Genomic DNA, 23,623 nt, shown 5'->3' with positions numbered 1-23,623 from the left:
ATTATGTCTAGGCACTGGGATTACTTTTTGCCCAGACGCAACTTCAAAGTCAGAGAGTATATATCGTATATATCTAATTTTATGAGCTATATATTAAGTAACAGGAAATGACAATTAAGAGTGGAATTAGGTTCTTTTGAATCTATCATGATCGAGTTGTGGTGCAGTCAGTTGTGGACGATTTCCAACTGCATGTAAACGAGTGAGGGTACAGTCTCGTGTGCATACATCGATGGTTGGAAATTGCCTAGACGACCTTTGAGACTTGCGTTGTAGTATGGTGGCATGTAAGGTTGTAATAATGTATTTGGACTGTAATTTTAAAATTTGAGACTTGCCACCCTCAACTCTATTACTATAAATGAGTCATCTGTACATATTTGGAGAGCAATAGCTTATTTAAGGTAATAATGCTTGTTTCAATGTGATTTTTACGTGCTAATTGAAGAAGCTGAAATATTCTTCGGTTAAGTTAACAAAACCAATACGCAACAACTACTAGTTAACTCACTCTCTTCTCAAAAAAAGAAGAAGTTTTAAGCCATGATCAGAGATCGTGTATGCTTTTGTTTTTCTTTAATCACAAAAATAAAATTACAAAGAAGATCGTCGTGTGATCTTATACGTACAATAATTTATCAAACAACATTAATTCATACAAAGTCCGTAGAAAATGATTAAATCAAACTTGATTTTGATCATAAATATTGTATCTTAGCGATGCAAGTTTATCTACAAGCATATTTCTATATTTAATGATGGGTAAGTATGTTGTACTAGATAACAAAGTATTAACTAAACCATTCCATATTTTCATTGCATAAGGACATTCTCTAAAAATATGATGCATTGTTTCAGAGTTGACATGAGTGGAATGACACAAGCCTTGAAAATTTGTGAATCCTAGCTGGTCTACTTTTAGTGAACATTCTATTTTGTAGAAACCAAGTAAAAATTTTAAGTTTAGGAGGTAGTTTAAGTTTCCAAATAAATTGGACAAATAGGTAGGTAGATATAGACCTGTAAAATGGACCAGGTTTATAGTGGATTGACCTAAATCCAAATTCATTTAGTAATGAAAAAATTCAACCTGACCCGATCCGTTAACCCGGCGGATCATTAATAGTTCAATTCAAATCCTTATCCAGTGGATTAAGGGATACTTGATCCATTAATCTGATCCGTTTTATATTCTTAATTTTTAAATAATAATATTTTATATACCGATATCTCCTAGTTCTACATCATAAATGTATACCTAAGAGATTGGCCAAGTGATCTTTCTTATGTACGTCTAGGCATTGAATGGGAAAGAAAATTGTAGAATTATGATCTAATGATATCTTGTATACCAAGATATCTCCCAAGACTACATTTGTATTAAGATATTCGCCAAGTGATCTTTCTTACATATGTCTAGGCACTCAATGAGAAAAATAAATAAATTGTAGATTTAGGATAGTTTTTTTTTTTGAATAATCGAGCCAGTAGGGCGAATATATATTCATCACAAGCCAGAATAGGCCATTACATACCCTTCCGCTGCCATCTATAGACAAACAAGAAGATAGTGGTAGTACCCACAATGGTACATAGAAAATAGACCCACTCATTGTACAAGGAGTACGTAGACATAGCGGGAATTCCCCTTTGGTACTACGCCGGAGGCGCTAGAGAGATCCGGCCCTCCCAACCTAACTCTTTAGCCAATAAACCTAGCTGCCTAGAGACCTCAATTGGTGTACACCTAGATCCACTGAGAATTAAGCCGACAAGACCAGACCAAATGCAAAGACTAAATGCACAAAAGTGCCTAGAGTGTCCCTGAAACCGGAACAATATTGTAATTTAGACAAAAACTAAATAACATAGTGTTGGGCCAAGGCCAAAACCCTAGCCCAAATTCGAAGCCCAGCTGCATCCAAAGAGAGCCCAAACTCCAGGTCCAGCAGGTTGCTGCAGCAAGCCCAAAACCTAGATCCAACGCACAGTGATTGTGTAGCACTTCCACCGTAACCAGCTGCGCCGACCACGTCCTTGCCGGCTGGAAACCCAGTGTCCCACACCTGCCTACGGCGCCGCGCAATCCTACAGCCACCATGTCGACGCCGGATCGGCCAAAACACCTCGCCACCGCATAGCCCAGGGGAACCGCACCGCCGCTCAGTCCAATCGACCCACGCCGTCGTCGCTAGATCTGCAGATTCCACGCCGCCGCTCAGGCCATCCTCGCACAACCCAACCACCATACATAGAACCTACATCTGATGCTCACCAACCAAACATCCATCGTCCCCTAGAGCCGAAGCCATTCTCTGGAACAAACCGAGCGACGTAGCTATCAAGACCCGTCCGGCAGCGACTCATCAGCGGCAAGGCAGGCCCATACCGATTCCGAACGCCACCGGACGAGCAGATTTCTCAAAACCCTAGACCAAGGGATGCCCGGGTTTTTTGGAGCTCCAGAAGAGAGTTTTTTACATTTTATAATATATACACTCGTAGATTTAGGATAGTTAACTGCCAAAAAAGCAGCAAAAACAACTTCAAAATCAGTTGGCTATCGCCTTCTTTCAAATAAAAAAAAAAACAACTTCAAAATCAGAAAATAATAAATATTAAATTTTATCATATTAAATCCCCGTTTGGTTCTGAAATGCTTATCCGCACCCATCTAGATATGCTGCCCCGTTTGATTAATCATGTGGATATAATCTTATGAAAATTGCATCCAATAATCACGAATTTGAGACGCATCAATAGGATTAACTATTAAGTAAGCTCTATTTACGAGTTTACTAGCTTAGGACGTTTAATAAATATTTCGAATATTACCAAAACATCCCTGTCTGTCTATTTCTACAATTTACATCACGTGTCACATTCTTAGTTTCTTACATGCGTGTTCTTTCTTTCACTTTGCTCTCTTCCTCCTCCAGCAACTAGGTTTGCCGGTCTTCGATCGCAGATCGCATCACCAAAAAAAATAAAACGAGATGAAATATTCAAACAAACTACATGAAAGTTGAATTTCGAAAGAAAGAAGAAGAAAAAGTGGCATTCAAACTGAAAAAGGCTTTAGAAAGACCCAATCGATGGATTTGCTGGGCAATAATATACCCAGAAACTCGACAACACAGATGGAACCTCACAAATTCAGATATGGGAATGAAATCAAGGAGAACCGTCCTAGTTTCATTGGTAAATAGCATGGTCAGTTCTTCTTGGAAAACCACACAAAAATTCCCAATCCCCACTTATTTGACCACAAAAATAATAACCGTACCCAGAACTTCATAAAAACTCAAGGATCCAAAACTTAATCAAGTATACAACGTTTACAAGATTTAGAGAAAGCATATAATCAAATAAACCAATTTCAGTTCCTCTTGTGTGAACGCAATTGAAAATTGAGAAAGAAAATTTTCTCAAGAAACAAGAAGAAATAATTAACGCTTAGGAACTAAGCTTAAATCGTCATCCCACCAATTTCAGTTCTTCTATAGAAATTGATCATTTTGCAGTATGGAATTTTTAATGTTTGATACAGTTTCAAAATACGAAATGAGAGACTAGAAGCTTTGCTGATATTGTAGTACTGTTTTGTGGTTCTTCTACTTTAGGCATTTAGCGAGTGATGAAGAACTGAAAATCATATTTTCTGCAAGGAAAAAAAAAAAATCGGTATCATGTCCAATTTTGTCATTCATGTAGAAATTCTTTTAAGAGGAAGTTTACCAAACATCATTACATTGATTTTATTAATTACAGCACTTTTGATATATAATTGAAAATGCAACTTACCAAATTTTGGCATTTCGAAACTACAACAAAACCAAATTATTGGACCTAAATATATGATTTTTTTGGTAACTTTACACCAATTTCAGTTCTTCGGCCACATGTCATGACTATTTGAAGACCCTCCATCTCATGCCTTGCAAGCTTATTTAGATGATATGATCATGCCTTGCAACTTGCAAGCTTATTTAGATGATATGAACTTTGTTGGTAGAGTTATTAGGAAGTCCAGAATTAGACCAGTTGTTAGGTCTTCTAGTTAATTTTTTTTTTTTTTTTTTGTGTGCGTGTTATTTGTGCTTGCCTTTTTGGCTCCTTGTAACCACCAAAAAAATAAATAAATAATAGCTTGTTTAAATTCGCGAGGGTTTAGCTCACAAAAGAAAAGGAAAAAAAAAAATCGCTGAAATGACAATTAAGCCCATCGGTGTCTGTAAGAATTATATGATCCGTGCATGGAGCCCCAAAATTCTCTCATATTCCGTTAGCCTTTTCAGTTCGAGCCAAACTCTCTCCACACAGAGAGTAAGCAAATTGGTTTCTTCCAGCACACGAGTTATAATAATCACACAGTCCTCGTGTTTGCTCTCAAAATCGATCTCTGTTACTCTCAGAGAGAGAGAGAGAAGAGAGAAGAGAGAGCTAGAGCTAGTTTCAATTTTCCGATTCAGTTCTCTGTAACAATGGCGGCGTCGAACGGGAGCGAGTACTTCGAATTGGGAATCGAGGGGCCGAACGAGACGTTCGCTCGGCCGTCGAACGCCGAGTCGGTGGCGGAGGACGAGGAGGAGCTGATGTGGGCGGCGATCAAGCGGCTGCCGTCGCAGAAGCAGTCGAGCACCGCCATTCTCAAGTCCGACAAGTCGGAGACCATCGACGTCCGGAAACTCGATCGCCACAACCGCGAGCTCGTTGTCAGCAAAGCCCTCGCCACTAACGATCAGGACAACTACCGTCTCCTCTGCGCCATTAAAGAACGCCTTGACAGGTACGCCTACGTCACTGTCTACGTCACCGACTCCTCTCTGACTCTCTCTCTCTCTCGGTTCTTGATTTACAGCTGCATGTCATAATTGCCGGTTCGATTAATTTAGCTTGATTTTCGTTTTTGATTTTGCCAGTAATGATACAACTACTCCGAATTTTCCGAGCTCTTATTAATAGCCCTAGCAATAAACAGCATGATTCTTTTTCTGTTTCCTTTTTTGATTTATGTAATTTTGTTCGAGTTTGATTTATTTATTGAACGTTCTTTCAATTTGGTAAAAAAATGAATCTGCATGCATGGGCCGTACAGATTCGAACCTTTTCGTATATCTACTATGGAATCGACGGTCTAGAATCACCTCCAGAATTTTTTCTTTTTGGGAATAATAATAAGTTAGAAAGCAGATTCAGTAATCGAGTAGTGTTAAACAGTTGTCATTGAACAATTTAGGATCATAAATTGAAATTAATATATATTATTTTTGGATTACAATAAGAGAAGTCTGATCATTAGCATCCTTCAGTTTCTGGATATCCAGTAAATGAAATCTGATCAATTTTTCACGGAAATATTACCAAATCGACTAATTAAGTAAATTCAGTGAGTAGTGTAATTTAGGATCATAAGTTGACATTATTTTCAGATTATAGATATACAATAAATGAAGTCTGATCAATCTATTATTGTTTTCTTTCTAATTCTGTGTTTTTTTTCTTCCTCTTTTTGGCTTAAAGAGTGGGATTGGAGGTTCGAAAAGTGGAAGTGCGGTACGAGAACCTGAATATTGTGGCAGACGTTCAAACAGGATCAAGAGCTTTGCCTACTCTCATCAACTATACTCGTGATGGTATAGAGGTACATATATAGTCATGAGTTTCCTGAATCAATCTAAACCAGCTACTTAAAAGCAGATTTGAATTATATTTGTTTTATATCTAATAATAAATGTCTGATTATATCCTATACTTGATGCAGGGGTTTTTAACTAGTTGTAGGATTTTTAAACCCAAGAGACGGTCTTTAACGATTTTGAACAACGTCAGCGGTGTTATCAAACCCGGAAGGTAATGATCAATAGGTTGTTCATTTTAATTTGATCAGCTCACTGGAAGTGCTTCCATTAATTTGGAAATGAAATTAATTTCTATTGAAATGCTGGTCTTCCGTAATAGTTAATTGACCTGCATGCTGCATATATGAAAGGAAATGGAGACATTGGAAAGTAAAAAAGCAGAGGCCCATTGTATTTATTGAGATCATGCATCGATAGATATAGCTAGTTACCAAATATGGATAGTATTTGGTGCAAAAGTAATTAACCCTATTACTTTTACTCTTCAACTGCATAAGTACAACTTACTGATAGCAAACATGTAATGTATAATCCTAGATGAGTTGGTGCTATGTTGAAGAAATTCATTACTTTCACGTGTAATGTAACCATAATATCAGCATAGAGGTGCACTTTGATATTAATGTTTCTTCTTTTCCTTTTGTAGGATGACTTTGCTTTTAGGACCCCCAAGTTCTGGCAAATCCACTTTGCTCACGACTCTTGCAGGAAAACTGGACTCCAGCTTAAAGGTTAGTAGTTGGTGAATATCGTTCACAAGCATATATATCACTTTTTTGTGTGTGTGCACGCGTGTGTTCCCAATTCATAGCTATTTAGTCATTTTCTGCTTAACTAGGCACCCATCTCAATTTGTCATCAATGATTTCAGGATTGAATGTCTCGTTTGGTTAACAAAAATCAATCACAATATGACAAACGGGAATAATTAAGAATAACAATGCAAATTCTTGTTGTCGCAGGGTAGACTAGTTTACACATTAACTAACAGTTAGAATTATAGTCGACAAAATAGGTCAATCTTACTTGCACTCCTCATACTTCTTAAGAATTTGCAATTGAAAGTAACAAAAATTGTGATGGACTACTTTCAATGTATATATCTCTCTTTAGTATTTCACGTCATATGCATTAGAGGTTCTAAAAGTTTAAAGTTGGAAGGAGGCTTAGTCTATAGTTGACTTTGAGCTAACAAATAATATTTTATACTTACCACTGGGTCTAACAATGCATATTATTAACATTTTGGTATTTTCTCTCAGAAAAGTGGTAGCATTACCTACAATGGGCATAAGATTGATGAGTTCTGCGTTCAAAGAACTGCTGCCTACATAAGCCAAACAGATAATCATATTGCAGAACTCACCGTGAGAGAAACCTTAGACTTTGCAGCTAGATGTCAAGGTGCAAGCGAAGGTTTTGCAGCGTACATGAAAAATCTGGTCAAGTTAGAGAAGGAAAAAGACATAAGGCCAGATCCAGTAATTGATGCATTCATGAAGGCATCATCTGTTGGTGGTAAAAAGCACAGTATTACAACAGATTATGTTCTCAAATTGCTTGGTCTTGATGTTTGTTCAGAGACAATTGTTGGAAACGACATGTTAAGAGGGGTTTCTGGGGGACAAAGGAAAAGGGTTACTACAGGTGAAATGGCAGTTGGACCAAGAAAAACCCTGTTTATGGATGAAATATCTACTGGATTGGATAGTTCTACTACATACCAAATTGTAAAATGTATTGGGAATTTTGTTCATCACATGGAAGCTACAGTACTAATGGCTCTGCTTCAGCCTGCACCTGAGACATTTGAATTGTTTGATGATTTAGTGCTACTATCTGAAGGCTACGTGGTTTATCAAGGTCCTCGAGCAGAAGTGTTGGAGTTCTTCGAGTCATTAGGCTTCAAACTACCACCACGAAAGGGTGTTGCAGATTTTCTTCAAGAGGTACATCAATAACAGCCAGCACTTCAATACTTGGAAAGTTTCCTTATTAAACTAGTGCTATTTTGTGTTATTCATTCTCCTACTCTAAATTCTAAACCCCATCTTACTATTAAAATTCTAGTACGTATAATTGAGTGAACACATTGGAGGAACAAAACTAATAAGCCTAGCATTATTGATCTATAATAACTTTGTTCAAGCACGTTTCCCTCAAGGTACAGGTAGCTAACCTTTTTTACTTTATTGCCAGGTAACGTCTAAAAAAGATCAAGCTCAGTACTGGGCTGATCGTTCGAAACCATACGCATACATTTCTGTTTCAGAAATTGCAGAAGCCTTTAAGAAGTCCAGGTTTGGAAGGTCTGTGGATGACACTCTCTCTGCTCCATATGATAAATCTAGCAGTCTTCCTGCGGCTTTGCCAAAAACTAAATATGCAACCTCAAAATGGGAGCTTTGTAAAGCATGCTTTTCACGAGAACTACTGTTGATCAGCAGGCATAGGTTTCTTTACACATTTAGGACCTGCCAGGTATATGCTTAATTTACTCGGTCCCTCAAGTGTTATTTTCATTTTCAAATGTATAATTCTTTTCATTTTTAATCTGTATGTCATATGTTTTGAAGGTTGCATTTGTTGGGGCTGTGACATGTACAATGTTTTCTAGATTGAAATTACACCCGACAGATGAAATAAATGGCAACCTTTATCTTTCTTGCTTGTTCTTTGGGTTGGTGCACATGATGTTTAATGGGTTTTCCGAGCTACCTCTTATGATATCTCGGCTTCCAGTCTTTTACAAGCAAAGAGACAATCACTTTCATCCTGCATGGGCATGGTCTGTTGTTAGTTTGCTTCTGCGCATACCTTACTCTATTATCGAAGCTGTTGTATGGTCTTGTGTCGTATACTACTCGGTTGGATTTGCCCCTGGTGCTGGGAGATTTTTCCGTTTCATGTTTTTGCTGTTCTCTGTGCACCAAATGGCTTTGGGTCTCTTCCGGACAATGGCATCTCTTGCAAGAGATATGGTCATTGCCAATACATTTGGATCAGCTGCACTAATTATTATATTTTCTTTTGGTGGATTCATCATTCCCAAAGGTACTAAAATCTTTTGCTTGGTTAGAAGATTGGTTATTATTAGTAATTTGCCTTGTTATATGTCTGGTAACTGACCTACCTGCCTTTTCTTTTTCAGAGAGCATTAAGCCATGGTGGGAATGGGCCTTTTGGATATCACCACTATCATATGGACAACGTGCTCTTTCTGTCAATGAATTTATGGCTGTAAGGTGGATCAAGGTATGCTTATGTCAATTTTGAGTCAAATGATCAAAATGCTAATTACTTCCTTATTTTGTTCATGAGATGTGAATTCATTGTTTAACGCTTTGGGAACTTTGCAGATATCTCCTCTAACTAACAGAACAATTGGGCAAAGTGTTCTCCAAGAACACAACTTACCAAATGGTGATTACTGGTATTGGATTGGAGTTGGTGCTCTGTTAGCTTATGCATTGCTTTTCAATTGCATAGTGACTCTGACCTTGATGTACCTAAATCGTGAGTTTGAAAGAAATTTGTGTGTTTGTATCTCCAGTTAATGCATTCAGTTTATAAATTAAACATATATATTGTTTTGTGTTCATGTTTTATTTGTATATCATCTCTAACAATGTTGTTCATCACATGTTCTTCACAGCACTAAGGAAAAATCAGACAGTGCTTCCACTTGATGACACACAAGAGAGTCCTGCTGCAGATGGTCAGTCTCAACTCCACCATCCACCTCATGTTTTCATATATTTAGATATTTAGGAGGTCCAGTCGATTTGTAATAGTTACAATACGCTGATTATGCAGGGGGTAAATATAAGACCGAGTCTATCCCAAAATCAACTGGAGATAACGGCCCAAGAAAGGGAATGATCTTACCATTTCAGCCATTAACAATGACTTTCCACAATGTTAACTACTCTGTTGACATGCCAAAGGTGTGCATCCTTTCAGCTTTACTTTCTTTTAGCTAATGAGACCTAGTTTGTAGCCCTTCAAGTTTATGTAGTATATATTTTAGGTAAAGCAAACGGGCATCTTTAATATTTGTAGGAAATGAAGTCACAAGGTATACCAGAATCGAAGTTGAAACTCTTGTCGGAGGTGAGTGGAGTATTCTCACCAGGTGTTCTTACAGCTTTAGTTGGGTCTAGTGGAGCTGGAAAGACCACTTTGATGGACGTCCTTGCTGGTAGGAAAACTGGTGGATACATAGAAGGAGATATCAAGATATCTGGTTACCCGAAAGAGCAACGTACTTTTGCAAGAATAGCAGGATATGTTGAGCAAAATGACATACATTCTCCTCAACTTACAGTTGAAGAGTCTCTATGGTTTTCTTCTGCTCTTCGCCTTCCGAAGGAAGTCAGCACAGAGAAAAGACTTGTGAGTTGGTGCATGCGACTTATGATATTTATATTTGTTTTTCTTTCCCTCTTTGTTCCAATTTATTTTTTACATAACCTTACTATGTTAACATTGCAGGAGTTTGTCGAAGAAGTAATGAAACTAGTAGAGCTTGATACTCTAAGGCATGCTTTGGTTGGTTTGCCAGGCAGTTCAGGCTTATCAACAGAGCAAAGAAAACGCTTAACAATTTCTGTTGAGCTTGTTGCCAACCCTTCAATTATCTTTATGGATGAACCCACATCTGGACTTGATGCAAGGGCAGCAGCCATTGTGATGAGGACTGTTCGTAATACAGTTGATACAGGAAGAACGGTGGTCTGCACTATACATCAACCAAGTATTGACATATTTGAGGCATTTGATGAGGTACCGTTGGATTATTATCTTACAGTTTTAAATATGATGTTCGGTCCACTTTTAAATATGATCTTCATCTGAATTTCTGATTAATTTGATCCACAGCTTCTTCTTATGAAACGAGGGGGGCAAGTTATTTATGGAGGAAACCTAGGCCAGCACTCGCAGACAATGATAAACTACTTTCAGGTAAAAATTTCATTTGTTCCTTAATACACAATCTAATAGGTTCACTACTATATCAAATTGGAATAATATGTAGTGTTTCTTTGAGTGTGTCCTCATTACTGTTTTCTTCTGCAGGAGATCAATGGAATCACTCCAATTCCAAGCGGGTACAATCCAGCAACCTGGATGCTGGAGGTAACCACACCGGCTTGTGAACAGAGAATTGGGGAAGACTTCGCTAGCATATACAGAAAATCAGAGCAGTACAGGTACCTTAGTTTGATGTTATGGCAATATCTACAGTGAGCAAGACCTCTGTTGCTTCTGTCTACTTCGTTCTCTGTTCTTACTAGCAGCAATTGGTTCTTACAAGTATCATGTTATGCTATTTCTTGTATAACCATCTTCACATTCTTGCTTTAGGGAGGTGGAAGAGTCCATCAAGCAGTTTAGCACTCCTCCAGCTGACTCAAAACCATTAGAGTTTGCTTCCACGTATTCACAAAACACATTGGCTCAATTTTGGACCTGCTTATGGAAACAAAATCTTGTGTATTGGAGAAGTCCACAATATAATGCCATGAGGTTAATCTTTACTACGCTTGCTGCATTGATATTCGGTTCAGCATTTTGGGATGTTGGTTCAAAAAGGGACTCAATTCAATCATTGATGATGGTTATGGGAGCTCTTTATTCTGCTTGCCTGTTTCTTGGGGTCAATAACGCTTCTTCAGTTCAGCCAATTGTTTCAATTGAGAGGACAGTATTTTATCGAGAGAAGGCAGCTGGAATGTATTCTCCTTTCGCTTATGCAGCGGCCCAGGTAAGTCCCTTTACAGTACTGAGTATTAAGATTAATTATCAAATTGTATTTCTGGAAAGCAAGAGTATATATATTTATATATTTTCTTTGCCTTCTATTGCCATGCAGGGCCTTATAGAGATCCCATACATTGCTGTACAGACAATAGTATACGGGGTGATCACATACTTCATGGTCAATTTTGAAAGGACAATCAGTAAGTTTTCTAATTCTTCCATTGGAATTGAACTCTTTGTTAACCATGGTATCATCGTCACTAATATTTCTTTCCTTGTTGCAGCAAAATTCTTGCTCTATATTCTGTTCATGTTCCTCACATTCACCTACTTCACCCTTTATGGCATGGCGGCTGTTGGTCTCACTCCCTCTCAACACCTGGCAGCTGTCATCTCTTCTGCATTTTACTCATTGTGGAATCTCCTCTCCGGTTTCCTCATCCCCAAACCAGTTAGTAACATATCCTTTTTCCATAAAATAATATGTCCTGCTATATTATCTTACCTACATTGATCTTGGCACGTTTTCTTACAGCTTAAGCGTTTGGGATTCAGTTTGTGTAACACTTAAAACCTTTGTTCATTAATTAACCAACTCTTGCTTGTTGTGTCGTTTCAGAACATCCCGCCATGGTGGATATGGTTTTACTACATCACCCCAGTTGCATGGACACTTCGAGGTATTATCACTTCCCAACTTGGTGATGTGGAGACCATTCTTGTCGGACCTGCGTTTAAGGGCACTGTGAAAGAATACTTGGAAGTCAGCCTTGGCTATGGCCCTGGAATGATTGGAGTTTCAGTAGCTGTGCTACTGGGTTTCAACGTCCTTTTCTTCAGTATCTTTGCCTTCTCCATCAAATTTCTTAACTTCCAGAGAAGATAGACGGGTGAAGGTTCAGTGTATATCAGTGCTTCATGACATCATTCTTCTACAAGAGGCCCAAGTCATCAGAAAGAGGCAAAAGTACTAGCATGAATGAATTGCTGGAACAACTCAAAGCTCAAGTGGCAGAGGGTCTTCAATCTGCCCAGCCATAGAAATAAGCATTCTTATGCACTAGTATTATAATCAGCAAATTAATCACACAATCGTATCCTTCTCTAGCTCCTTACAAGAATTCTTGAGGATAGTTGCAAATATTTTTTGGATGCATTATACAATGAAATGAATGAATTAATGAACTTTAGTTATGTTATATCAATGTAACTAAGGAAGCATGGTAAAGATGACTGTCAATTGTGTATCCTGCTATGAAAACTCACTATCCCTGGTAATAGATTCACACCAAGCATACCTTGTATAGTTGTATCTAATTAATTTGGGAGTTTCATTACAGTTTTGATGCAAAGAAAGTGAAGAAGGAAAAGAGATGTTGCATACATTTCCGAATATCTCTCTCCCTCCCTCCCTCTCCCCCCCCCCCCCCCCCCCCATATGTGTGTGTGTGTTCTGAGATCCATTCTTCTCTTTCATTGACATTCACAGTTGAGAGAGATCCAGAACAAGAAATGTGCCCTATAATCACTTGGACTTTCCCTATTCACTTGGTACTGACCACAGGCCAGAGCCCAGAGATTTAGTCACAGAATAAGGCATATTTCTTGTCATCAACCATGACGAACTTCCAAAACACAAGGTTTCTTTTGTAGTAAAGTTTCGAAGGCACATGTGTCATACAACAGATGAGGGGTCTCTGTGGTTTTCTTCTGTTCTTTTCCTTCTGAAGGAAGTCAGCATAGAGAAAAGACTTGTAACTGCTGGATATGACTTATGTTACTCATTCTTTTTAATTTTCCTCATTTTTCCAGTTAACATAATTTTACCATGTTTACATTGCAGGAACTTGTGAAAGAGGTGATGAAACTAGTAGAGCTTGATAGCTGAAGGAATGCTTTGGTTATTGGTTTTGCAGGAAAGTTCATGTTTATCAACAGAGCAAAGATGAGTGCTCATAGTTGCTGGCGAGCTTGTTGCCATCCTTCAATTATCTTTATCGGATTAACATGAACTTGCATCTGGCTCGTTGCCCTTTTCATAAGGACTGTTCGTAATACTGTTGATAGTTGATACAGGAGAACAAGTTTGGGAGCCTTTCCCATAGGCAGAAATATGCTAGTTGTGGTACAAACTCAAGTTTTTCAGTTGCCTTCTTAATTACGCTCATGGTGACAAGTCAACATAGCTCATATGATGGCTTAGATTTATGGCTCTCATTACCAGAGCTCTTCATGATAGTTACAGTGTATTGAGATCCTATTTATGTAACCATGAACTTTAGCAATGTAGCAAGGGAAGCATACTAAATAATAAAATCACTAGACTGCCATGGATAAACTGCATGTCGAAATTGAGTTATACTGTGAGGCTTATACTTCAGTTATCACTCTTCATGTAATCTAATGTAGACAAATTTTAATGGACCTCCTCATTTGCTTACCAATCATCATAACTGTTTTCTATATGAAAAAGATAACTACTGTATCCTCGCTTTGAATAAGGATCCTGCAGTTTTTGGTAATGAGCCACTGAACCCCACTATAACCAAATGTTTTCTATAGTGTTTGGTGTTTAGCTAAATACGGTGTTTAGAGTGTTTGTTGCCTATCAAACCTTGCAAGAACCACTTAAAAATGAGAATTCAGTAGACACCCACCGAACCCTATGATTTGCATTTGGTAGCCAAACATTCAAATATTGCTATATTCATCTTACAAATGAAGATAAAGTCAGAATATTTTGACAGAAAACAGATTATGGGGAGTCTACTGATCGAGCATGTGGCCAGCCAGTGGTGAACCTTGTGAAGATGAGAAGTTTGGTAGAAAAAAATAAAATAAAAAATAAAAAAATTTGTTGGGGGGGATGATAATGCATAAAAAACAATGAATAAATAGACAATGCAGCCCCCCAGTTAAACACAAAAATATGCCAAGTTTTGGCTGAAAAAGGAAACACCCCAAGACAAGATGAGTGAAAACAGGAGAGAATTGAGAAGAAAACAATGCATCTGTATTATTCCATTAACCAAAAACACCTGTGTGATCATAAAATAAGCAACCAAGAAGAGGGCAGTCAACAGAAAACCATGTACAGGGCACAGCATTGCTCTAGTTTATGGTGCTCCACATTCCCCAAACTTAAAATCAATCTAAACCAAGTCAAAACCATGCTTAATTTAAGGTATTAGTTTCTCATCTCTCATACAATCTATCCAATACATAATTGCATCCACTGTCTTGTACCTTACAGTAAAACCAAGTCCATCAACTTTTTCTCGAGTCCCCAAAATCTTAACCGGGCAGCGAAACAGAACATCCAAGAAATCCCAATTGGCCAAATTGTCCATCTCAGTTTCAACCAGCCCTTTTTCTGCTACAATTTGTTCCCACACTTGTTGCTTGTCAGCCATGGCTTTTGAATACCAGAAGTCCTCAGAAAATGTGTGTTCTTCTGATACTTGTACTCCAAGCTTTTCTGCAACAGCTTTCCAGATCTCCTTCCATGTAAAACTTGGACCGTTGATCGCATTAAACAAATTGCTATGATCATCCAAATCAACATTTGTGGCTGCCCAAATGTGTTGATCAGCTACTAGCCTTGCATCTGAGCCATCAATACAAGTCTCTTCCCAACACTTTTTTGTCCCTCCAAACACAAAAGGGAGATTTAAATGCTTACAAATAGTCCCATAAACACATAAACTACCCATAAAATTGTACAAAGTCCTAGAAGAACTACCGATTAACAAACCAGGCCTATGCACAGACCAGCCTATCTGACCATGTAGCCTCTCCTTGAGCAAGTCTTCAAGAACATAGTAAAAGTTGTAGCTTGGATTTACTCGCGGAGACTCCTCATTGTAGTATCGAGCTTCTTTAGTTTCATCAAAAGGGCCTTGCAGTGACACATAATGCTTCATCCCAGTCTGAAGAGAAACATGCCTCAATGCCATGGCACCAGGAAGTATAGCATCCAATGCATTGGACATCATGGCTCTGTTTTGGTCACAGCACTCAATGCTATCCAATTGGTACTGGCTTGCCCAAGTGACCCAAAAGACATGAGTCACATCTTGTAACAATGGGAGTCTTTTCTGGGTTTCCAATGGGTTTAGCAAATCACATTGGATGAAATGGAAGTTTGAAGAACTTTGATCAATGGGTATGATCTGATGATCAGGAGCTCGAGCTATACCATAAACCTTCCATTTGGGGGTTGATATTAGCTTTCTGGCAAGTACCTTCCCAACTAACCCAGTTACCCCAAAAATGGCTGCAACATTGTCAATGGCAGCAGCCTCTGGTTTTTTAGTTTCTTCAGCTGCCATTGACATAGAACTGGGTACTCTGCCTCAAGTTTATAGGCACAATTCCAAGCTTGCATTTTAAGATAGTATATGCTTCAGTTGAATTATTATAAAATGCTAGTTGTAATCAAAACATGCAACATACTGATTAATTTAATGACTTCTCTTTTGTTAACCCTATGTTCTGGTTTATATTAAATCATTGGGGATGCTGTTCATTGCGGCGTCAAAGACTATTACATGGCAAGTGAGCCGGCAATATGTGACCGTGGCCGTTATACTGCTGGCTTCACAGCTACAACAAAGTTTAAAATATGTTATTGAGCCGTTTTATGATCCAGCTCTTCTTTCAAAAGACATTATTGACTCATACTGTACCAGTTAAGATTTTGGATACTAGTAATTGTCTAACATGTTATAAGAGCAAGGACAACCAAGTCTCGAGTTAGAAACTCGTGATTGCTACACGATTCCCAGTTAAATAACCAATTAGTTCTCATAAATGAAACGTGACAAAGAAGCTCCGAGAAGTTTTCTTTATACATCCTACCTTAAGATTCTCCAACTTCAAAGCATTTCATCGAACAACTTGTCGAAAAGAATATCCGCAGAAGGTATATCCCAAATCACAACCACACATTATATATATATATATATATATATATATATATATATATATATATATATATATATATATATATATATATATATATGGGGTTATAATTAGTTGGTGCTACGTACTAATGCACAGTTTGGTGGTGGCACAAGAAAAACATATAAACTAGAAATACTTCAGAGTTCTGTTCTTGGTTAGGAAGCAATCTCCAGACTTTCTTTAAGTGGTAGTGAAGTTAGAACATGCACAACAAACTATGGGGATGCATAATGTGAATAGTTTTTTTTATACATGCTATGGGAATGATGCCATTTACAATTTGTCAAACCTTTGACAGTTCATAATCCATATTCAAACAAAGAAAGTTGAACTCCGATCAAGAGAGTTGTTTATTTCCATTAAATTATTTCAATCACAATATAAAAATCAAAAAGACATGATTGCATTTCCTCTGCTCAAATCAAATACACAAATTTAATGAAAAATTAAACCAGTTTGCCACCAGTTTCTAGCAGAATGAAGCAAAATCAACCTTATTACAGAGACATGAGAGAGCAGAAGTTATATACAGGCATCTTCAGATAGAACTTCCAGTAATTACTTCATGTCCAGCCTTAGAGTCCACGGCTTGTTGAGAACACACTAAAACCCATCTCTACTTTAACCAAAATGGAATCATGAGCATTTTTTTAGCAAATGGAGGAATAGGAAGTGACCAATAAATCTCTTAAGCACCATTCTTTATTTGGGATAACTTGCCAATCAAGCAAACAAGACTCCGGCATAATAGTTGGAAGATAATTCAAGTACATTACCCAAATTGCTACCATTTGAATCATCTACAAGTAATCCATGACATGAAATTAGTAAGAAATAATAGCAAGCTTAATTATAGTTCATCTCAGTACTTTAGAATTTAGGCTAGTGACTTACTCATGGGAGTTTTGTCAACAAAAAAGCAAGCAGCAATAATAATGTAGCAGAGGAAAAGAATGACTCCTTTCATATAATGTGAAGTTCCATCCTGAAAATTAATAACAGAAGAATGTTTTCATTTCTAATGTTAATTAAAAAGTGAAATTGAAAAACGGTATATTTAGATTAGGAGAAAGACCTGCAATGTAAAGGCTGTGATGATTATTGTGAAAGCAAGTGAACCAGTTTCAAGGAGACTAAAGTCAAGATCCATTTCAATCCCCATTATCCAAGCAACAATCACACTTAAAGGGACCTGAAATTTTATAGGTAGTTAGGTTTTTGTATGACTAATTTGAAGAATTTTAGATTACTCAATGTGCCTCGTTTTACTTGACAATTGGTTCTTACCACAAACATGGAGATTTGAGACGCAGAACCTAAAGAAACACCCAAAGATATGTCCTGCATTGAATTAAAAGAAAATGGACAATTTAGTCTAAAGTGAAATTATATGATTCAAAAGACTATCATAGTGACAATCTCCTTGTGTAATTATCATACCAACTTGTTCTTGAGAGCAAATATGATTGATCCAGCATGTTCTGCTGCATTTCCCACAATTGGTAGCAAAATAATGCTGATAAAGGTCACAGAAATGCCCCAAGAGTTTGATGCAGCCTAATCGAGGAAGAATGCATATCATCATCAGTTGAGTACTTATTGTTGACTAATGCTTTGAAAGAACTTTAACAAGAAAACTCTTCAAATTAAGATATTTAGTACGACTGTAATTAGGTCTATATATACCTCAATTGTACCCACGACATACTCAGACAAGAGCGCTATGATAACTGTCATACCAGCCAGCCAACCGAATGCACTCCAACATCCAATCACTGCTTTCTCTTCTTCTTCATCATCTTCCTGTTCATTGCACTGAAACAAATTACTCACTGGCCAAAAAGGTGTATCATTAAAAACTATGATTTTCCAAATCCTCTGTCCCAAAAGATTTGGCCTCAAGACAACTGGGACATGACTATTTTATCGTTCATTCATGTGAAAGAAATGTTCATCTAATTGTATTTTTGCTTATGTTATGTTCATTCACCGTCCCATGCCAATAAGAGAAAATCCAGCTAACTATAAATTGTCTTCATTTTATTCTAAATTTTCTCATATGAAGCAAGACAAAAGTTTCAAGCTGCAGGCAGGGGCAGTCATATAACCCCTAGCCTCCTTCTCATATTTATCATACTCCGGCCTTTTCACATGATAAGCCAATCTTGAGGGGTTGCCCCTTGTCCAATCTAAGACTCTCATACAACTTGATATCGATGGCAAAGGATTTGTTTAGGGTTTAGACAAACGCCGCCCTTTGGCCGGAAAGAATGATTCCGATAGCAAGGGATTAGGACACTACAAATGGCTAAGTTGCTCAAGTAAAACTATTACAATCCACACATGCATGCAATGAGTTAATGACAAACTTAGCTAGAGGCATATGCCTTAAAACGACACAAGATGAAAGTTTAATTAACAACAAACAATAAAAGCACATGAATGAATTTTGAACGAGTGATTGTATATAGTTATGTTTCAAATTCATTATATCTAGTTCACTTAGTTTCATCATGTTACAGAATTCCTTTGTTTAAACTCATTTCATCCAAATTGTTCCTTAATTTTGTTTTAGTACTCTTTACATAGGGCATAGTACTGTTAATCACCTCTTGTGATTCAAACACTTGGCGGTGTGTTTTCAACTGGAAGAAGATATAAGCAACATATGCAATAAGCATAAAAATGCTGCTTGCTCTTGACAATTCAAGAGTGGAGGTGGCATAGGAATTGCTAACTCCTGAGGCATATCTGAACAAAAGTGGCAACATGTGACATAGTAACCCCAGCAGTAACAGTAGTGAATTCACATCAGCCTGTTTCTGAAAAATAGATAACAAAATAAATCTTATCAATTGGTCTGTTACTAAACTAACTATGTTAGGTATGGTATATATAAAACTATAAAATATTTTATTTTCTTAATTAGTTTTCTTACTCTATCATATCTTTGTTCTTTTTTGATGTTGGCCAGGCCTCCACAAAGTAGAGAGGTGCCAAGAACAAGGAGGAGGTTTGAGAGAATGGAACCCAATAAGGAGTACTTGACAACATCTATTTTGTTCTCATGAAGAGCAAATAGTGCTATTATCATCTCTGTTGCATTTCCACACGTTGCATTAAGAAGTCCCCCAACTAGCAATTAAAAGCAAATGATCGAAGCCCAATTATATATACCATTCACAAAAATGTTTATATATATAGAAAAAATATTCATTCTAATTTAGACGAAAGATTGCACCTGTTGGACCGGTGAAGTATGCGATTTGTCTAAGAAAACAAAAGAAGAGAAAAAAAAATGTTAGAGTTCTAATTCTTGTAAAATCAAATTAAAACCTATCAAAAGAGTCGCACAACTGTTATGATCAATCCACTGCTATTTGTTTTTCGATCACTGGCGTTCTAAGACTGTCAATGAGTTTATTTGTTTTTTTTTTTAATTTGTTTTTCGTATATTTCTTTTGTGCATTTTTGTAGCACAAATGGGAGGAAATCGATCGATTTCAAAGAAACCAATCTCTAATTTTCTAAAGATCATCCTTGATTTCAGATTGAAACAATATGAGGGCTCAAATTCTTTGATTCCACAACCAAAATCCCTTCAAATTTCGATTGTATCCTGTATTTCTCCTTTCTTTTCTTTTCTTTTCTTTTGTGTAATACTGTGCGAGTTGTGCTGGATTAAGAATGACTACTAATAATTAGGTAACAAGCTTACTCGGTGAGGAAGCTGACACGTTCGGCCAGTGGAGTGAGTCCCAACAAACTCAAAGCAAAAACCCAAGGCTGCATGGCACAATAAGAATGATCAAAACCCAAATTAGGATCATCATCAAATATCAACAATTAATCAACAAAAATCAAGAAACATCTAAAAATAAAAACAACAATACTATAGAGCTACCAAATAATTTTGGTGATCACTTACTCTTCCGAAGTGGTAAAAATCAGCAGCAATCGCGAGTGGAATGGCCGGAAAAAGTACGGCGAGCTTGGTGCCAAGGATCACCTCTTGCAAATTGTTTAGAAAATTTCTGAGCATTTGGAAGCGTACATTAGAAACAAGAATCGGGTCGGACTTTTTGCGTACCATGGAGGATGACAGGTTTTGAGGCGTCTTCCCAACACTCCATTGCTCCTTATTCTCACCATTTATATTATTCGTGCCGTTTACTAAACCCTTGTGATCGTCGTCGATTGCATTCTCAATGTTGTTGATGATGAAATCCTCTTGTGATCCCATAATGTCTCTGAAAAATATGGGAGGGTTTCGACAACGAATTGTTGTGTGTATGAGATATGAACTTGATCGAGGTTCTCTCTGGGTGTCAATAGAGAATGTATGAGGTTATATATATGAATGTGGAAATGGGTTTTTCATTTTAAGAGATTAACGGACGGAAGCTAGGGTGAAGCCTAGAGAGGCAACTTCCTGGAATTTTCACGCGGTTTTGTTGGTTTGCTGCATGAGCTACACGTAGCTATAAGGTTTCTCAAACCCTGAAGTCCCAGGTGGTAGCGGCGTCAAAGATGGCAGAAAATATATGAGCAGCTTAGTTCATTGGGTCATAAGAAACTATATTATTTTCTCTCTTTAAGAAAGAAAGAGAAAGCGAAAAAAAAATGTGAAGCAGAAAATAAAAATGATATTAAGCATGAGCTATAATTAACTTTGGAACACCCGGGGAATTAAGATAGAAACTGAAAAATCCATTAAAGGGATCATTATATATGTGTTGTATGTTTTTCCTCAATTGCATGTGATTATGATTAAGCATGTTAGGCATTAACTAACGGTTCAAATACATGCTGTCCAGTTTTGAAAATAACTAGTTGATACATGCTGTCCAACTTTGAAAATAACTAGTTGGCACCTAGCTTATAGCTGTGAATGTTAATGTGTTTTTCACCTGCTTCAAGCACCATGTGTATTGTACTTTTCACCTAAATTGATCAACTCATACATTTCTTTGCGTCTCGGCTAAGATCAAGGAGATGTACTTAGTGCAATAAAAGTCTTTGCAAATATTACTTGGAATCGATGGATTGGAAATTGCACATCAACAAATAACGGCCCTCTTAAAGTCTTCAGCCACATTTTTCAATCCCACAATTAGAGTAAAAATTTAGACCTGATAAAATTGCACACGACTCGATAACATTACATGAACATAAATGATTATAGAATTTGGTTTGAGATTATTCAGTTTGGTTCCATATAGGGTTTATCCGTTAACATGATAAGAACCATGACATAAGGGTATTCTTGTAAATTAGAGTTTCTCTGTCTAAAATACATTTGAAACTCTATTAATGCATCTCTCTATTCATCCTAACCCCTTTATCAAATTCACTGCAACAACCTCAACTCTTAACTTTCAAAAAGAAAAATATACCTCGAATGTATAAGATTTATGTGTACATCTTATGTTACTTTAAGTTTATAAAATGTTGTAAGTTATTTTCTTAACAGAACTTATGAGTTTTAATGATTTCCACAAAATTTAAGGGTACGGTTTTCATTTTAGCATCCTCTACACATTAGTTTAACGGTTTTGTTATCGTATTTTATGATAAATATACGAAAAGTAAAATATGACACGAACACAATACGACACGGTATTTTGCTAGGTCTAAGTAATATGATATTTTGTGAATGAAATTAGAAATTCTAAACCAAGGCGTGAGATTCGATTAAGAATAAGATCCAACATGTCATTGATTATTACCATATATCAATTTAGTTCATCTTTATGTTTAAATGTGTTTAATTATTTACCGATTATAGACTGGTGATAAAAACATAAGAACCAACTGATGCATTTTATAGTGCTTAATATGTTTATAAGATCTCTTATAGATCACTCGAGCGAATTGCCGATGTACGGTGAGCAAAATGAATACACCATAAACACACTAAACAGGATCACTCTATTTCTTCTCAAATTTACATTTTTTTTTATTCACACCTATAATGTGTTGGATTCTAATTAGTTATTAGTATACATATTGATGAAATGAAATGGAAGAACATGCATATATACATGTTATATATGTACATCAAGAAGATGTTACGAAACAAACAACATAGGAAAGAGATTGATGGGAACGGCCGGTGAACAGTTCCACTAATTTCAATGTGTAATATGTAGATGTAAAATATGTTCTCTTATTCAACACTTGGAGAACATGCATGTATTGTTAGTTCTAGCCAGTACGCAAAGAGCTAGGGAGAGAAAAGCTAGCTAGCCAGGTCAGGTACATATTTCCAGGTCGTACGTACCCCCAAAGAGCAGGGTCAGAACTTTCGTGGAATTTTCAAGCTCCTCCTCGAAGTGAATATCAAACGGTTGTCATTGCTCCTCACAGCTTCATCAAACAGAAAGGAAGAAAGAAAGAAAGAAAAAAAAAAACCACAAACTGAAAACCAGAATATACATATTGACGAAGTTTCCCATCGATGTAGAAGTTTTGTGTAGTAGTGACATGCGTAGAAATATACAGAACCGACTCCTACTCGATCTGTTTAGCAAAAATACATGGAGATCCCATAAAGAAGCTCATACTGTCGTTATTACTCAATATTTCTCGCATTCATGTCATTACTATGCACAAGTTCTTTCTTTGGTTTATGTCTTTGTTCATGTCATTGACGTCGGTGTCTTACCAAGAATCTATGTGTCAAATGTTCTTTTAGGTTAGTAGAACTTGAGGGTTCTTAGATCAATGGCTCTTTGCAAATTTAATTATGAAAAGAATAATTTTACCTTTCTTTAACGTGAGACAGAGACTACGTACACATGCAAATAATGAGAAGAAGACTTGTATAATTCGTTCATCTCAACGTTGATGTTATAGTTAAAGATAGGGATGGCAATGGGGCGGGTTGGGGATGAGGATCACAATACCATCCCCATTTCCGGGGTCATTCTCCACCTCCATCTCCGCCCCAATCCCCAATAAAAATATACTGGGGATTCCCCGTCCCCATCCCCACTGGGGACTAAGCCTCCAAACCCGCCCCAAATCCCTAATAAGAATTTAATAAATAAAATAATTTTTTTCTCATATTGTCTTTTTTAAAATTAAAATTAATCTACAACAAATAAAATTAAAACATGATTAAATTCATAAATCATAATTCAGTGAGTGCACAAGTCAAAAAAAAATTATTAAAGTAAAAGTAATAAATGTATATATTTGTGATTTATATAATAAAAAAATTTAATATCTATAAATTATATATATATATA

General features: G+C 36.9%; 3 protein-coding genes across 4 annotated transcripts; 1 reads left to right on the top strand and 2 right to left on the bottom strand.

Moving 5' to 3' along the window:
- Positions 1-4,339: 4,339 nt before the first annotated feature.
- Positions 4,340-12,698, top strand: LOC133728007 (ABC transporter G family member 31-like). 2 transcript variants are annotated; one of them, XM_062155431.1, is made up of 19 exons: positions 4,342-4,789; positions 5,524-5,644; positions 5,765-5,853; positions 6,289-6,373; positions 6,905-7,591; positions 7,842-8,123; positions 8,219-8,696; positions 8,794-8,897; positions 9,002-9,158; positions 9,298-9,360; positions 9,459-9,589; positions 9,705-10,037; positions 10,137-10,427; positions 10,524-10,607; positions 10,722-10,855; positions 11,010-11,409; positions 11,518-11,605; positions 11,690-11,856; positions 12,025-12,698. In XM_062155431.1, the coding sequence occupies exons 1-19, from the start codon at positions 4,485-4,487 to the stop codon at positions 12,289-12,291; spliced, it is 4,266 nt and encodes a 1,421-aa protein (XP_062011415.1). In that variant the 5' UTR covers positions 4,342-4,484; the 3' UTR covers positions 12,292-12,698. The 2 variants fall into 2 exon arrangements, with proteins under 2 accessions (XP_062011414.1, XP_062011415.1); XM_062155430.1 differs by having other exon boundaries at positions 4,340-4,789; positions 11,010-11,856.
- A 1,794-nt stretch (positions 12,699-14,492) lies between these two features.
- Positions 14,493-15,736, bottom strand: LOC133727917 ((S)-8-oxocitronellyl enol synthase CYC2). The gene has a single exon (XM_062155324.1). It carries the CDS (start codon positions 15,734-15,736, stop codon positions 14,585-14,587), a length of 1,152 nt encoding a protein of 383 aa, XP_062011308.1. The 3' UTR covers positions 14,493-14,584.
- A 955-nt stretch (positions 15,737-16,691) lies between these two features.
- LOC133734424 (vacuolar cation/proton exchanger 3-like) lies at positions 16,692-20,708 on the bottom strand. Its single transcript, XM_062162083.1, has 11 exons — positions 20,299-20,708; positions 20,089-20,156; positions 19,612-19,640; positions 19,309-19,505; positions 18,980-19,192; positions 18,057-18,173; positions 17,811-17,927; positions 17,658-17,711; positions 17,446-17,562; positions 17,265-17,355; positions 16,692-17,170 (listed from the first exon to the last, which is right to left on the bottom strand). Exons 1-11 carry the CDS (start codon positions 20,611-20,613, stop codon positions 17,094-17,096), a joined length of 1,395 nt encoding a protein of 464 aa, XP_062018067.1. The 5' UTR covers positions 20,614-20,708; the 3' UTR covers positions 16,692-17,093.
- Positions 20,709-23,623: the final 2,915 nt, after the last annotated feature.

Source organism: Rosa rugosa, chromosome 2 (genome assembly GCF_958449725.1).
Source record: "Rosa rugosa chromosome 2, drRosRugo1.1, whole genome shotgun sequence".
Classification (NCBI taxonomy): Eukaryota; Viridiplantae; Streptophyta; class Magnoliopsida; order Rosales; family Rosaceae; genus Rosa; species Rosa rugosa.
The sequence above is the reverse complement of the archived record's forward strand: the minus strand, read 5'-3'. Positions and strand labels throughout refer to the sequence as shown.

Coding starts and splice junctions, on each gene's coding strand:
- LOC133728007 (XM_062155430.1), top strand. CDS start 4,485: ATGGCGGCGTCGAACGGGAGCGAGTACTTCGAATTGGGAATCGAGGGG. Junction 8,697..8,793: donor TGGATTCATCATTCCCAAAG/GTACTAAAATCT, acceptor TTTCTTTTTCAG/AGAGCATTAAGCCATGGTGG. Junction 9,159..9,297: donor GACCTTGATGTACCTAAATC/GTGAGTTTGAAA, acceptor TGTTCTTCACAG/CACTAAGGAAAAATCAGACA.
- LOC133734424 (XM_062162083.1), bottom strand. CDS start 20,613: ATGGGATCACAAGAGGATTTCATCATCAACAACATTGAGAATGCAATC. Junction 20,157..20,298: donor ATTTTTACCACTTCGGAAGA/GTAAGTGATCAC, acceptor TGTGCCATGCAG/CCTTGGGTTTTTGCTTTGAG. Junction 19,193..19,308: donor AAGAACAAAGATATGATAGA/GTAAGAAAACTA, acceptor TCTATTTTTCAG/AAACAGGCTGATGTGAATTC.
- LOC133727917 (XM_062155324.1), bottom strand. CDS start 15,736: ATGGCAGCTGAAGAAACTAAAAAACCAGAGGCTGCTGCCATTGACAAT.